The sequence below is a fragment of the Thyridium curvatum genome (assembly GCF_004353045.1).
Source record: "Thyridium curvatum strain D216 chromosome Unknown NODE_11_length_606192_cov_83.229133, whole genome shotgun sequence".
Taxonomy (NCBI): Eukaryota; Fungi; Ascomycota; class Sordariomycetes; order Thyridiales; family Thyridiaceae; genus Thyridium; species Thyridium curvatum.
This window is the reverse complement of record NW_022156766.1, coordinates 529,715-543,903: the sequence shown is the minus strand read 5'-3', so window position 1 is coordinate 543,903 and position 14,189 is coordinate 529,715. Positions and strand designations below refer to the sequence as shown.

General features: G+C 55.9%; 5 protein-coding genes across 5 annotated transcripts; 3 read left to right on the top strand and 2 right to left on the bottom strand.

Annotated features, from left to right (window-relative positions):
* Positions 1-14: 14 nt before the first annotated feature.
* E0L32_002775 (uncharacterized protein) lies at positions 15-1,103 on the bottom strand (the record flags this gene model as incomplete). The annotated part of the gene is made up of 2 exons (XM_031137001.1): positions 15-519; positions 580-1,103. The coding sequence occupies 2 exons, from the start codon at positions 1,101-1,103 to the stop codon at positions 15-17; spliced, it is 1,029 nt and encodes a 342-aa protein (XP_030999977.1).
* A 1,876-nt stretch (positions 1,104-2,979) lies between these two features.
* On the top strand, positions 2,980-4,080 carry E0L32_002774 (uncharacterized protein; the record flags this gene model as incomplete). Its single annotated transcript, XM_031137000.1, has 3 exons — positions 2,980-3,005; positions 3,335-3,592; positions 3,651-4,080. 3 exons carry the CDS (start codon positions 2,980-2,982, stop codon positions 4,078-4,080), a joined length of 714 nt encoding a protein of 237 aa, XP_030999976.1.
* Positions 4,081-4,832: 752 nt separating this feature from the next.
* Positions 4,833-5,750, top strand: E0L32_002773 (uncharacterized protein; the record flags this gene model as incomplete). The annotated part of the gene is made up of 1 exon (XM_031136999.1): positions 4,833-5,750. The coding sequence occupies one exon, from the start codon at positions 4,833-4,835 to the stop codon at positions 5,748-5,750; it is 918 nt and encodes a 305-aa protein (XP_030999975.1).
* Positions 5,751-6,132: 382 nt separating this feature from the next.
* On the bottom strand, positions 6,133-6,837 carry E0L32_002772 (uncharacterized protein; the record flags this gene model as incomplete). Its single annotated transcript, XM_031136998.1, has 2 exons — positions 6,133-6,383; positions 6,462-6,837. The coding sequence occupies 2 exons, from the start codon at positions 6,835-6,837 to the stop codon at positions 6,133-6,135; spliced, it is 627 nt and encodes a 208-aa protein (XP_030999974.1).
* A 482-nt stretch (positions 6,838-7,319) lies between these two features.
* On the top strand, positions 7,320-14,178 carry E0L32_002771 (uncharacterized protein; the record flags this gene model as incomplete). The annotated part of the gene is made up of 3 exons (XM_031136997.1): positions 7,320-7,945; positions 8,010-8,152; positions 8,213-14,178. 3 exons carry the CDS (start codon positions 7,320-7,322, stop codon positions 14,176-14,178), a joined length of 6,735 nt encoding a protein of 2,244 aa, XP_030999973.1.
* Positions 14,179-14,189: the final 11 nt, after the last annotated feature.

Sequence of the window (14,189 nt, the reverse complement as noted above, 5' to 3'; positions counted from 1 at the left end):
CGATGGCCTTTTCTTTACTCCTGCCAGACCCGGTAAACAGTGCGGCAACCATACTTCTCGCCCTTCTTGAGCAGCGCCTGGTTCTTCCACTCGGGGACGTTGATGGCGTTGACGTAGCGGCCGGGCTCAACACAGAAACCGCTGCGGTTGATTCGAGCAGGGACACCAGCGACAGCCGGCACATCGATGTGCTTGCCAGTGTAGAACTGGAAGGCGGGTTCGGTGCTGTAGACCTCGAGGTGGATGTTGGTCTTGGGGTGGCTGGCGGCAGCAAGCCTGGTCAGGGGCTCCGACCGGGTGTCGATGGGGACGGTCTCGGACTTGACATTGACGACGAAGCAGTCGTCGATGTTGGGCTCGGTGGCGGTCAGCGTGAAGGGCGCGTTGACCTTGGTGCCGGGGAAGGGAGCCTCGGGGCCCCGGAGGGGGATACCGGCCTCGTCCAGGGGAAGATGCTGGTCAGTGACAAGCTCGACGGTGGTGCCCTCGATGGTGGGCTCGCCGCTCAGGTTGAAGTAGCTGCAGAGGGAGTCAGCAAACCCGTGTTGTTGACGTTCCCGTGCGGGGTTCTAAACTCACGAGTGGTTGGTCATGTTGATGACAGTCTCGTCGGCGCCGTCGACCAGCTCGGCCTCGTACTCGATGCCAAGAACGTAAGCGGTCTTTCCATTGACCTTTTGCGTGGCTGTGGTGTAGATGACCTTGACGTCAAGGGTACCGGGGAAGCCCTCCTCGCCGTCCTCGCTCCTCAGGGTGAACTCGACGCTCTCGCCGCCCTCCAGCCCGTCGAGCCCGGGAATCGGACGAATACCGACGGGCTTGGGGCCGTTCCAGATCTTCTTGCCCCAGCCGACGTTGCCACCGTGCAGGTTGTTGGTGCCGTTGTTGGCGGCCAGGGGGTACGACTTGCCGCCGTTGATGGAGTTGATCTTGGCGCCCGCGATGCGGTTGGCGACACGGCCAATGGTCTCGCCAAAGTACGGGCTGTTGTGGCTCTGGTACTCGGCGGCGGAGGGGAAACCCTGGACGATGTTGATGCCACCGACGTTGATGGACTGGATGATGGCGCCGAGAGGCAGGAACACGAACGGGGCGTCAGCCATGATGTATGTTTTTTTGCTCAGTGAACTCGTGTGGACAAAGTCTTTTGTTCAGTGTCTGTCTCTCTTCTACGAAGTCGAAGCTCGAGAGGGGTCAATGATGATCTGGGATCGTGCAATGAGGGGTCTCATCCCAAGGGTGGTCTTGGGGTTTTATGTAGAACGTCCTGTCACACCAGCAACCGCAATGGGAAGGCAGTACGCAAGGACGCAAGGAAAGCGTGCGACGGCTTATATGGGAGACTAGGTACCTAATCTTGGTGCTATGGGACGACTCCATCGCGAACTACTTAATCAATTCAGCCTATTCGCGCGGGTAGAATGCAAGAACCAGAAGAAGCTTGAGCAAATGTGGGACGGAAGCCGGCGACGGCGGCCCCTCATGCCTTTTCAATACTGCTGTGAATGCGGTGCCTTTTTCTCCAACAGCGCGCCACCACTCAACCAAGAGCTCACCATAGTGGGGTAAGTGCTTTGACCACAGGGACGGGCGGGGTAGAAAATTGGGGGCAGCTAGCGGCTCGCAGAGCGCTTACTCCCCGAAACTGTCGGTCCTCGCGTCTCGCCTCGATCTCGAATTGATTGATGCATTGTTTGTTTGCAAGGTTTTGTTTCCAGCCTCCATGATCGGCGCAAACGGGTTTTATATCTTATTTCCTCCCGACCTAATATTTCAAAGACTGCTCATGGACGAGGCGGCTTGCGCTGATACGATGTAGTCAGTCCGCCACGGCCAAGGCAAGGTGACTACGTTGTGCTCAGCGTATCAAAGAGTAACCGCCTCACTTCCGCTTGGGGCTGAAAGTGCAGTTCGCGGCTGATAGGTTCCCATGGCCCTTGGCTACTACGACCACCTGGGCCTGTCGTTGATCTACAGCCCCAATAAGCAAACAGGGCAGATCCTGTCTCGATCATCTGTCATGCCTCGCTACCTAGGGGTGCAAGTGATGCTTAGATTCGTTGACAGCCTGCTAACAGAAATACTTGACAATTATCCATCAAGCTCATCGGTGTTGGGTAGTGGGATAGCCCTTCTGAGCACCAGAGCAAGGATATGTATTGTTAGCATTGAGGCAACTTCCCCTGGCGTGAAACCAGCAAAAGTCCATGCCCTTCCTTCACTGGTAGAGCCACTTGCACCTCAAACATGCTGGGATCTTTCGCCTCATTCTATGACTGGAGCTGAAGACACCACGCCCTGGCATTAACCACCAGCGAACGCTTCTTGGGTCAATTGTGCAATCTATTGAGCAGACACGTCACGGCTCCCTCTCCCAGGACATTCTCTTGCATTAAGGCCATCTAAGCTCGGGACGCGGCCATCATAGGGCGCGACCTTGAGGATATCCATATCCAACCATGCCTCATCATATTGAAAGCCGTTGCCTCGGATCGTCCTGTAGTTCAGGAACATTGAACTAGAGATCCATGTCTGTTCGTCATGGTTCACCTACCTTGGGCGACTGCCCCGTGCTTCATTGGTTTTCAAGCATCAAGAGCATATGCTAGCAAGCGTCCCAGCTGGTTTTAAAAGGCTGCTCGTCCCCCGACAAGATGTCTGATGGTTATGGAAGTCTGCATCTCACCACGCACCAAAGACAGTCACTCCCGGGCAAGGTCCCATCATGGAATTCTATCCAGCTCATCCCGGCGGCAGGTATGTCTCATGCTTTGTATCGTTCGCTCCAGTTTTGCAATTCATCAGAGATGCCCAGTGGCAAGTTAAATGCTTCAAGGACCTTGCATAGGACTTCAGGATTCTGGACATGGATTTTTGCCAACGCCCCCGGAATGGAAGTCCTGAGTATTGGCAGCCGCCAAAGGACCTAGCCTCTCGTGAAGGTTCGAGATGGCATAGATATGAGCGATCCGCTCTAAGATGACAGGTTCAACAGCTACTGTCCAGTAAGTATCCGAGGATGCCACGAAGGAAATCGGATTCGATCCATTACAAGGAAGGCCAGCCAGGGAAGGCTGAAGCTTACGTGCGGCATACGTGCGGCAAATCACTGTCGAGAATGAGAGGTAGTTCCTCTTCGCTCTTTGGGGAGAGCGATCTCAAAACCCGGACGACCGTCCTGATAGTCCTCGTTGTCTGGTATTGGCTGTTGAGGTCGTGCCGTCCAAGTCCTTCACAATTGTAGTCGAACACAGACTCCAAAGTTGGGGATTGTATTGCCTGTTTGAAGATTTCTTGCTAGGAGGATGCTGACCACTTTGTTTTTATCGAAAAGTACGGCCCGCACAGGATTGGAACCAGCCCATTGTGAGGACTGGGCCAACTTTCCCGAATCGCAGGAGCTCGATCCTGCCCCTCTCAACGACGCTTCCTTGATGTATGTCGCTGATGAAAGATTGGGGCCCTTCTTCACTACGGCATTATCAAGCGGATTCTCGGCTTTGACGCCGATGGTACTGCGTCAAGATGATGGGTTGACGACCCCACCTACATCTTTCGCAGGCTGTGTCCCTATCAAGAGTTCAGCTGAAGAGTATGTTTTATCTTCATTCTCTTCTTGCTTTTAGTACTGATTTGATTCTCGTCTCCAGGCGCGGCGAGGGATCATCACAGCCGAAATGTCCAGCCTGTGATTACTCGGCGAAGACACAGCGTGATGTAACTCGCCATTACACTAGTGTTCATGCGAGAATACCCTCTTACTTCTGTGACGAGCCGGACTGCCCTCGTTTTACAAATGGGTGGGCAAGGAAGGACCTCAGGGACAGCCATGTCAAGCGGAAGCACCACAGACTTGCCCAGGACGATACTGATGGGCTCCCCACCGCCACATCCAGTTCAGCAATCGATCCTGTCCTTCGAAAGCCGACGAGCGAAGACTGGGCCTCACATGTCTTGGAGGAAGAGCCGGCCAACTACGACTCGCTGAAGAAACTCCTGGCAAAAGAGCACAAACGACGCCTAGAAGCAGAAGGTAAACTGAAGATGCTGAGGAAGGTGTGTGTCAAGCTGCTGCTGTGATTGGAGCATGCATCGTTCAGTTGTAGGAGAAAAAAGGAGTCGGTTATGAATGAGTCGGCGTTTTGGTTGGACCGGGACGAGACCTGTCGTCGTTCATTGCACACTGTGTTTCTCTATCTTGCCCTTGTGTTCTGTCTCTCTCCCTTATTTTCGCATTTGCTTGCTTGTCTCCATTTCATGGGGTTGGGATACTCTCTACAAGGTCATAAACTGCACCTTCAGAGTTGCGTATCTAGATTTTTCATACGTTCTCCTATGGGGGTCTGGCATGCTCACTGTCTTCGCAAACTTAAACTGGAGAGGATTTTTGTTATGCATGTTAGCAGAGTGGTGCTTGTTCCTTTACCACTTCTATGAAAACACTTTTCAATTTAAAACCCATTTTCGTATTTAATCTATGAGTATTGGAGGAGTGACGTTAGGACGGCTGCGGGAGTTGGTTGATTCAGCTCCCCGATGACGGGAGCTATTACCAAACCCAAACCACTGGAGTTGCTGGAGTACACTAAAGGTAAGCTTAATCTGAGCTCGCTCATGGGACCCATCATCACTGGGCGACGACCTCCCTCCCAAACACAACAATGGTGGGCAACGTGTAACAAGGGATGCGCAATTCTGTCAACTACCTACGCACCGGCATCATGTCCTCTGGCCAGGTCACCATCATGTCACGACCCCAATAGATATTGAGCAGCCCCGACCCTTATTGATGCAACATTGACCCCTTGCCCATCCGCCCTACAGCAAGTACAATGCCGGACTCGACGCCACACTCGACGCCAAAGCGCAAACATACCCAGTTCTCAAGCGACGGGTCTTCTCAAGATCCCCACACAGCCAAGTTCTCTTTCGAAGTCCCCAGTGACGACGTCGACGACGGCAATGGAAGCCCGCGAACCAAGGTCGCCCACAAGTTCAAAGGCCTGGCGCTCGAGGGCGGGGGCGGGGTAAACAACGACCTTGCCAGGTACGGCTCGCCGCCGTCGCCTACACCCAGTGGCGAGGCTATGGACGTCGACACGGGGGTGCGCAAGCGAATACGACTTCCGGAGGATGTTGATACCGCTGCCCCGGCAAACCCGACTCAAACACCTGCCGCAGCTTCAGAGCCCGCTGCTGCCGAAGCGTCCAAGGGGGAGTGGGCGACCAGCCTGCAGGCGGACGTCGACCCCGCCATTGTGCGACCGCTGAAGAACATCGGCAGGCTCGAAAAGTCCTACCCTTCCATAAACAGACTCTCGGAGTCCAAGTCCCGGCGGAAACGTGCAGGGACTCCGCCCCTGGTGGGGACGACAACCAAGGCCGGCTTGGCCGATCAAGAGGGCGACCCCGAGGCCGAGATAGTCGAGCCGGTCCGGGCCTCACTTACCTGGCACGAGGACGAGATCACGGTATACGACCCCGACGACGAAGACGATGACGGCACCGGTATCAACGGCATCGGGTTCAAGCCCACGGCCGCCATCGCCTACGCGAGAACCATGAAACGGAAGCAGCAGCTGGCAGAGTACAAGAAGCGCGAGGAGCGGGAGGCGCGGGCCAAGAGGAGCCAGAGGAGGAGAGGCAGCCCAGAACTTGAAACGGCGCGACCGCCGCAAAGGGACGAGCCTGGATCTCCGCGCAAGGTGCGATTTATGGAATTCGAACCTACCTCGGCGGTAACGACATGAAGGGAGGGCTTTGCGACGGGTTCCCGCAGGCGTGGAACCTGATCGCTACCCTTTTGCCCCTGGACACCCCCGACTTTGGAATTGGGGATTGGGGACCGGCGTTTGGAGTATAACGGCAATGGGTTTTGTACGAACTTGGGAAGGGGCATACCCAATGGCGACGACTTGTTTCTGTTGTTTGTATAGATGGAAAACCTGGGTAACCAGGAATGCGATCCAATTCCAGAATAGGACTTTTGAGATGAGATATACACGCCTCAACACCGATGCTTGGTGAAGATATGCCAAAATGCTCCCATAAATGCCCACCTTGCAATATGTCCAGACGCTGCCGCTGATGGCCGGTTGCCACGTAGCATGCGTTGTCGCGCTAAATCGTACATCACCAGAACTTATACCACCTCTTCTGCGCCGCTAACCTTGCAGCCTCCTCCTCTTGCTCTTGTTGTTTTTTCATTCGCTTCTTTTCCTCCTCCTTGGCCTTCCACTCTGCCTGCTTCTTATCGTACACCTCGACTACCCTCTTCATCTTCTCCACCTCTGCTCTCCTCTGGCTTTGACAGAATTCGTACGATATGATGCTGCCAATTGCAAACGCACCAGCGGCCCAATTGGTTGCTTTGGGTATCGGAGCTAAATATCAAGACTCCCAGTCAGTTATTTGAACCGTGCAGGTTATGCTGGCGCTCCGCCGAATGCGGAAGGACTGACCCCCGAGGATATATCGCAGCACGCCCAGGGCCGCACCGCCGCCGATTCCGGTCAGAAGACCCTGCCTCGCGCAAGGCAATTGATGTATCTTCAGAAAGTCGTCCGGCTTGATCGTCTTGGCAGCGTCGACGACAGACAGCCGCTGCTGTGGTGCCGCCGATTTGGCCTTCTGCGCGGCTTCCTCGTCTTGGATCTTCTTCAGCTGGTCTGGTGACGGAGCCGCATCGAACTGCTGCGCCCCCCACGTCGCCGCGGCGCCGTCCTTTCCGTCGCGAGACATTTCCAAGCCGGGCGCCGGACGGTGACTCGGTCTGGAATCAAACTTGAAGTTGGTGTTGGAGTGGCCTGAGCTATCCGACCTTGATACGGATCCCATCTCCAAATTTCTAGACCGGGGTCTGGATTGAGCGGGTCCATGCCGATAATGATGTAAGCTCATGCCAGTACAAGTCCAGGTACAATGGCCCGTGCTGCTGGCAGGGCGTTGTCCTCGCAAGAACCAATTTATTACGGCGGGTCAAGTCGCGCCAGACGCGCAGTTCGCGGTCCAGTAGACGCGTTTTCTTTTCCAATGTACCCCTGCACTTGGCTAGACAGGGCGGCAAGACAACACCACCCTGCGAGACACAATTGCAACTTGCACTGATCAATTCAGTTGCTGCAATTTGCATTCGGGCAGCCGCATTGCCCTTACACCAACGAGCGACGCATCCCACGACCTGCGTCCACCCACTCTGCCTGCATCCTAATACCAGTACCGGGCACGATACAGCTTGAACAATAGACAGAACGGCACATCGGCGAGCAGAAGAAACTCACCACCTGAAGGCCCCGCTCCCCCCCCAAAGGGCATCAAAGATGCCAAACACGTCCCTCCGCCGGCAGCCGCAGAAGGGCTTCCGCCGCGGCGGGAAAGTCGCCTACCATGGCGGCGGCGCCCGGACGCGGACCTTTGCCGCCGCTTCGGGCCGCAACGAGGCCACCTCCAACGACGAGAAGTGGGAGCGCACCAAGTTGGCGCACAGCATCGACGAGAACCTGGGCTTCGCGCGGTACGACGCCGGCCGCAAGCGCGAGGGCTGGCTCGTCAACATCCAGCCCACCTCCATCGAGGACGACCGCGTCCCCGGCGGCGGCGGCCGGGCCGCTGTCGACTGCTACTTCATCGAGGAGGACGGCGCGACGTTCAAGGCGACGGTCGAGTACGAGCCCTACTTCCTCATCGCCGTGCGCAAGGGCCACGAGGGCGAGGTCGAGGAGTGGTGCAAGAGGGCGCCCGGAGGGGGCGTGGTCAAGCACGTCAGGAGGGTGGAGAAGGAGGATCTGCAGATGCCGAACCACCTTCTCGGCTACCGGAGGACATTCCTGGAGCTGAGGTTTGCCAACGTGCAGAACCTCATGGCGGCGCGGAGAGACATCATGCCCATTGCCGACAGGAATAAGAAGAGCATGAACGCCATGGATACCTACGCCGAGGTCGCTACGTAAGTCCCTATGAGTTTGGGTTAAAGAACTGGAGTTGACAAGACTGACCAACATATCCTGCAGATCAAACGGCGACTTTGATCTTTTTGACGATTTACGAGACGACGATAAACGACTTAATGCTTCTTTTGCTGATGCGAGCGACTTCATCGTCGACATCAGAGAGTACGACGTTCCATACCATGTTAGAGTAATGATAGATATGAGTAAGTTGTCAGGATCGGGTGGGCGGTCGTGAACAGAAGACAGGCGCTGACCGAGACCAGACATCCGGGTGGGCAAGTGGTATCATGTTGAGGCAAAGCATGGCGTTACCACCGTCGTATGCAACGAAGAACGCTTAGCGATGGCGGACCCCGTTGTGATGGCCTACGATATCGAAACTACCAAATTGCCCCTGAAATTCCCCGACGCCGCCATCGACCAGGTCATGATGATTTCATACATGATCGATGGGCAAGGTTTCCTTATCACGAATCGAGAAGTGGTCTCTGAGGATATCGCCGATTTCGAGTACACCCCGCGCCCGGAATACCCCGGGCCGTTCATGATCTTCAACGAGCCAGACGAGAAGGCTGTCCTCGAGAGGTTCTTCCTGCACATCAAGGAGGCTCGGCCGACAGTCATCGCGACCTACAACGGTGACTTCTTCGACTGGCCTTTTGTAGAAGCCCGAGCGAGCGTCAACGGAATCGACATGTATCATGAGATTGGTTGGAGGAAGGACAGTGAGGATCAGTACCAGTGCAACTACTCTGTGCACATGGATTGTTTCCACTGGGTGAACCGAGACAGTTACCTTCCTCAGGGTAGCAGAGGCTTGAAGGCCGTCACTGTCGCGAAGCTGGGCTACGATCCAGACGAACTCGATCCGGAATTGATGACACCCTATGCCGCCGAGCGCCCGCAAACACTCGCAGAATACTCCGTATCCGATGCAGTGGCCACCTACTACCTATACATGAAATACGTCCACCCCTTCATCTTCTCATTATGTACCATTCTCCCTCTCAAGGGGGACGAGACGTTGCGCAAGGGTACGGGAACCCTCTGCGAGATGCTGCTGATGGTGCAGGCCTACTGGAAAGAGATTGTCCTGCCCAATAAGCATGTATCGCCAAAGGAGTCATTCTGGGATGGCCATCTCCTAGACTCTGAGACTTATGTTGGTGGTCATGTTGAGAGTATCGAGGCTGGAGTGTTCCGCTCAGATATTCCCGTCAACTTCGCTGTCGATCCGGCAGCTTGTGATGAGCTCATCAAGGATCTGGATGCGGCTTTGACTTTCAGTATCACTGTGGAGGAGAAGAAGTCGATGGACGACGTCGAAAACTACGAAGAGGTCAAGCAGCAGATCATAGCGAAACTGCTAAATCTTAAGGAGACGCCAAACCGGAGTGAGCGCCCCCTGATTTATCATTTGGACGTCGCATCCATGTACCCAAACATCATGACGACGAACCGTCTACAGCCCGACTCCATGATCCAGGAGTCAGACTGTGCCGCTTGTGATTTCAACCGGCCAGGCAAGACCTGCGATCGGAGGTTGCCTTGGGCATGGCGTGGCGAGTACCTGCCAGCGAAGCGCGACGAGTACAACATGATCAGGAATGCATTGGAAAACGAGAAGTTCCCTGGGAAATGGCCCAACTCGCCGCCGCGGACTTTCCAAGATCTTACTCCCGACGAGCAAGCGACTCTGATCCGGAAACGTCTCCAGCTCTACTCCCAGAAGGTGTACCACAAGATCCACGACTCGACTACCATCGTTCGTGAGGCCATTATCTGTCAGCGGGAGAACCCTTTCTACATCAACACCGTGCGGGACTTCCGAGATCGAAGATACGACTACAAAGGCAAGGCCAAGGTATGGAAGGGAAAGACGGAGGGCCTCAAATCCTCCGGCGCGACAGCAACCGAGATCGATGCCGCCAAGAAGATGATCGTCCTTTTTGACTCGCTGCAGCTTGCTCACAAGGTCATTCTGAACTCGTTCTACGGCTATGTCATGCGAAAAGGTTCTCGGTGGTACTCCATGGAGATGGCAGGAGTGACGTGCCTGACTGGTGCTCATATCATCCAAATGGCTCGGCAGCTGGTCGAGCGGCTTGGTCGCCCTCTAGAACTGGATACCGATGGTATCTGGTGCATGCTTCCGGCGACGTTCCCGGAGAATTTTGCCTTCAAGCTCAAGAACGGAAAGAAACTGCCTATCTCATACCCCTGTGTTATGTTGAACCACTTGGTTCACGCAAAATTCACGAACCATCAATACCAGACCTTGACGGACCCCAAAACCTTCAAGTACGAGACGCACAGCGACAACTCCATCTTCTTTGAGGTCGACGGTCCCTACAAGGCCATGATCCTCCCCACCTCGAAGGAGGAAGACAAGAACTTGAAGAAGCGATACGCCGTCTTCAACGATGACGGCAGTCTGGCCGAGTTGAAGGGCTTCGAAGTCAAGCGAAGAGGTGAGCTGAAGCTTATCAAGATCTTCCAGCAACAAATCTTCAAGTTCTTCTTGGAGGGTACCACCCTCGCAGAATGCTATGGAGCGGTCGCCAAGGTTGCCAACAGGTGGCTCGATGTGCTTCACAGCAAGGGGTCCACCCTCGCCGACGAGGAGCTGATGGAGCTGATTTCCGAAAACCGAAGCATGACGAAAACGCTGGAGGAATACGGCTCCCAAAAGTCTACTTCCATCACCACCGCACGGCGTCTCGCCGACTTCCTGGGTGAGCAGATGGTCAAGGACAAGGGCTTGAACTGCAAGTTCATCATCTGCTCCAGGCCCAAGAACGCCCCCGTCACCGAGCGAGCTGTTCCCGTTGCCATCTTCTCGGCCGAGGAGGAGACGAAGAGGCTCTACCTCAAGAAGTGGCTCAAGGAAGAGCCGGCTGATACAGATCCCAGGGCACTGCTCGACTGGGACTACTACCTGGAGCGTCTCGGCTCTGTCATCCAGAAGCTCATCACCATTCCTGCTGCTCTTCAGAAGGTCCGGAATCCAGTTCCGAGGGTCGCTCACCCAGACTGGCTGCAGCGCCGAATCAATATCAAGGATGACAAGATGAAACAGAAGAAGCTGACCGATCTGTTCACCAAAGGCCCTCTCGAGGACATAACAAACCTCAGCAACGGGCGAGTTGGTGACTTGGAAGATTTCGGGTCCAAGCTCCTCAAGCCCAAGACTGTCACTGATGCTATCACCGCAACTCAGAAAGATGCCAAGAACCAGAAGAGGAAATCCCCGGAACCTGAAGCTACTGCGGAGAGCACCGACCCGTTTGCCAGCTTGCCAAAGGTCATGCCAAACCCTTCCGAGGACTACCCGGCGTTCCTGGCGTACCAGAAGAAGAAGTGGAAGCTCCAGAAGGCAGCCAGGATTAGGCGGAGACACCTCTTTGGCGATCGCCGCGGTAACATGGCAAACAACATTCAGCAGACCTTCCGCAACCAGGCAGAGGTTACGTTCAGGAACACCTGGCAGCTTCTCCAGCTGAAGACGACAGACAACCCTGGTGTAGTGACGGCCTACGTCCTGATCGACGCCAAGATCCACTCGCTGAAGATCAAAGTACCGCGACAAGTATACCTCAACCTGAAGAGCAAGGACCTTCCGGACATCGAGGTTGAAGGCTGTCATGTGGAGCAGGTCAATCATACCCTTCCCAACGGTCACTCTTCTGTGCATCTCTTCAAGCTTACCGTGCCGGAGGACATCTACTTCGCCGAGGCCGAGAAGTTCAGTCTCTTGTTCAACCACCCCAGTGTAGAAGGCGTCTATGAGAAGCAAGTGCCCTTGAACGTCCGGGCTATGCTTCAGCTTGGCAACCTCTGCACAATTGATGAGAGCCAGCCTGGCGTGCTCGGCAGGGGCCTCGACCAAGGATTTGATCTACCTAGTCTCATCAGGCCGGCAAAGCCCAAGCTTTATCTGGACTCGGCCCCGATGGCATACATTTACATTTCACACATCAGTGCCGGAGAGCGACAAATATTCGGCATCTTCTCCACGACAAGCGACCAAGCACATGTCGTCATATTGCACAAGAACAAAGACAGTGGGCAAGACTTGCCAAACATCACAAAGATGTACTCTGATCATCTCGCCAAGCGGACAGAGGAAGCGGAAGGCACCAATTGGAGAGACTGCTTCCCATACCAAGACAAGGTCAACTTCAAAATCACTCAGGTCACAACGCGCCGGAAAGCATTCCTCGAGATTGGCGACGTCGTCAAGAAGATGCGGAAGGACGAGGCACGACCGCAGATGATGGTCATCCAGTCGTCACAGCGCAACCTCCTGGTGCACGACATTCCCATTCTCGGCGAGTTCCCTGTCCTGCCGCTGAAGTACGACCCTGCCGACAGCTCGCTGCCGCCTCTGGGCTGGCAGTCAGTCATTGCCAGGCGACTGGTCAACCACTACCTCGGCCTTGGGTCTTGGATTCTTCACTTGACAGCGCTGGCGAGATACGGCGACGTGCCGCTGTGCAATCTAGAACGCGACGACCCGCGGTTCTTGATTGACGTCGCATACGCTCGCCGCCTGCAGGCGAACAACGTCGTCCTGTGGTGGTCTGCCGGCCCTCGTCCTGACCATGCTGGGTATGAGCGTGACGATGTGGTAGGCCCGCTGGACACGGTGCAGATGCCCGCCATCAACAATCCCGGGACTTTCTCTTCTGTGTGTATCGATCTGGAGGTCCGAAACCTCGCCATCAACACCATCCTCACGTCGTCCTTGATCAACGAACTCGAAGGTGCCGACTCCATCTCGTTCAACCCTGCCTCTGACGGGGCACAAGAAGGGTCTGAGACGCTGTTCTCCGAAAACGCATTTGCCAATGCCGGTGTCCAGGTCCTTCGTGAGATGGTGAAGAGCTGGTGGGCTGAGGCGTGCAAGGGCAACACCATGGCTGACGTGATGGTGCAGCATCTCGTCCGCTGGGTCGAGAATCCCGGTTCGTTCCTTTACGACCGTGCTCTACACTATTATGTGCAGATGATGTCGCGAAAGGCATTCCAGCAGCTTATGGCTGACTTCCGAAGAGTGGGGTCGCAGGTCGTCTTTGCAAACTCCAACCGCCTTTTACTACAGACTACCAAGGCGGAGGTTGGCAATGCTTACGCCTACAGTCAGTACATCTTGAAGTCGATCAAGAGCAAGCCCTTGTTCCACTTCATCGACCTGGAAATCAAGGAGTACTGGGACTACCTGGTCTGGTACGATGAGTTCAACTACGGAGGTAAGGCTTGCCAGGAAGTCGTCGAGACAGACCAGCAGGCACTGGAAACTGTCATGCACTGGCAAATGTCAACCTTCTTGCCCGTCCGCCTACAGCCCACCTTTGCCGACTGGGTGGTGGAGTTCATCCAGCTCATGCACGCGTTCAAGAGGCCCGCCGACGGCTCAGATCCCTCTGCCACGCCCCGCCTCACCCAGATCCCGCAGCGCAGCCTAGCAGAAGGCGCGGAAGGGCAGATCATCCTCGGCAAGGCCTTCGAGAAGCCCCTGAAGAAGGACATCGCGGGCCTGGTCGCCACGCAGAAGCGGGAGCTGCTGCACCCGGAGCTGGCCGTCGACTACGTCTTCCCCACGCTGCCCGGCTCGCACCTCTCGGACCTCGGCTCGCGCAACGCCGTCCTCGAGCTCGTCAAGATGCTCATGCAGGTGCTCTCGCTCGACAAGAACATCACGATGGAGGCGCGCCTGCTGCGCAAGGAGCTGCTGGCCATGTTCGAGGTGCGCGAGTTCAGCAAGGAGGGCGCCTTCCAGAACCCGTCCGAGAGCCTGCGCCTGAGCCAGCTCAGCTGCGACAGCTGCACCATGGCGCGCGACCTCGACCTGTGCCGGGACGAGGACCTGCTGCCGGAGCTGGGGCCGGACGGCAAGCGGGCGGCGGGGGCGGCGGCGGGCGACGCGAGGCCGTGGCTGTGCCCGTTCTGCGGCGTCGAGTACGACCGCAACGAGCTCGAGGAGCGGCTCGTCGGCGCCGTGGAGGCGTTTGTCGTCGAGTGGGCGACGCAGGACCTCAAGTGCGCCAAGTGCGGCGCGCTGAGGGTCAACGACTTCATGGAGCACTGCACCTGCTCCGGGGCGTGGGGCCCGTCGGTCAAGAGGGACGAGGTGGTCCGGCGGTTGAAGGTGTACAGGAACGTGGCTAAGTTCTACGGGCTGAGGATGCTGGGCGATGTGGTCGAGAGCGTGTTTGAGAGTCTTTGAAAACAGAAAAA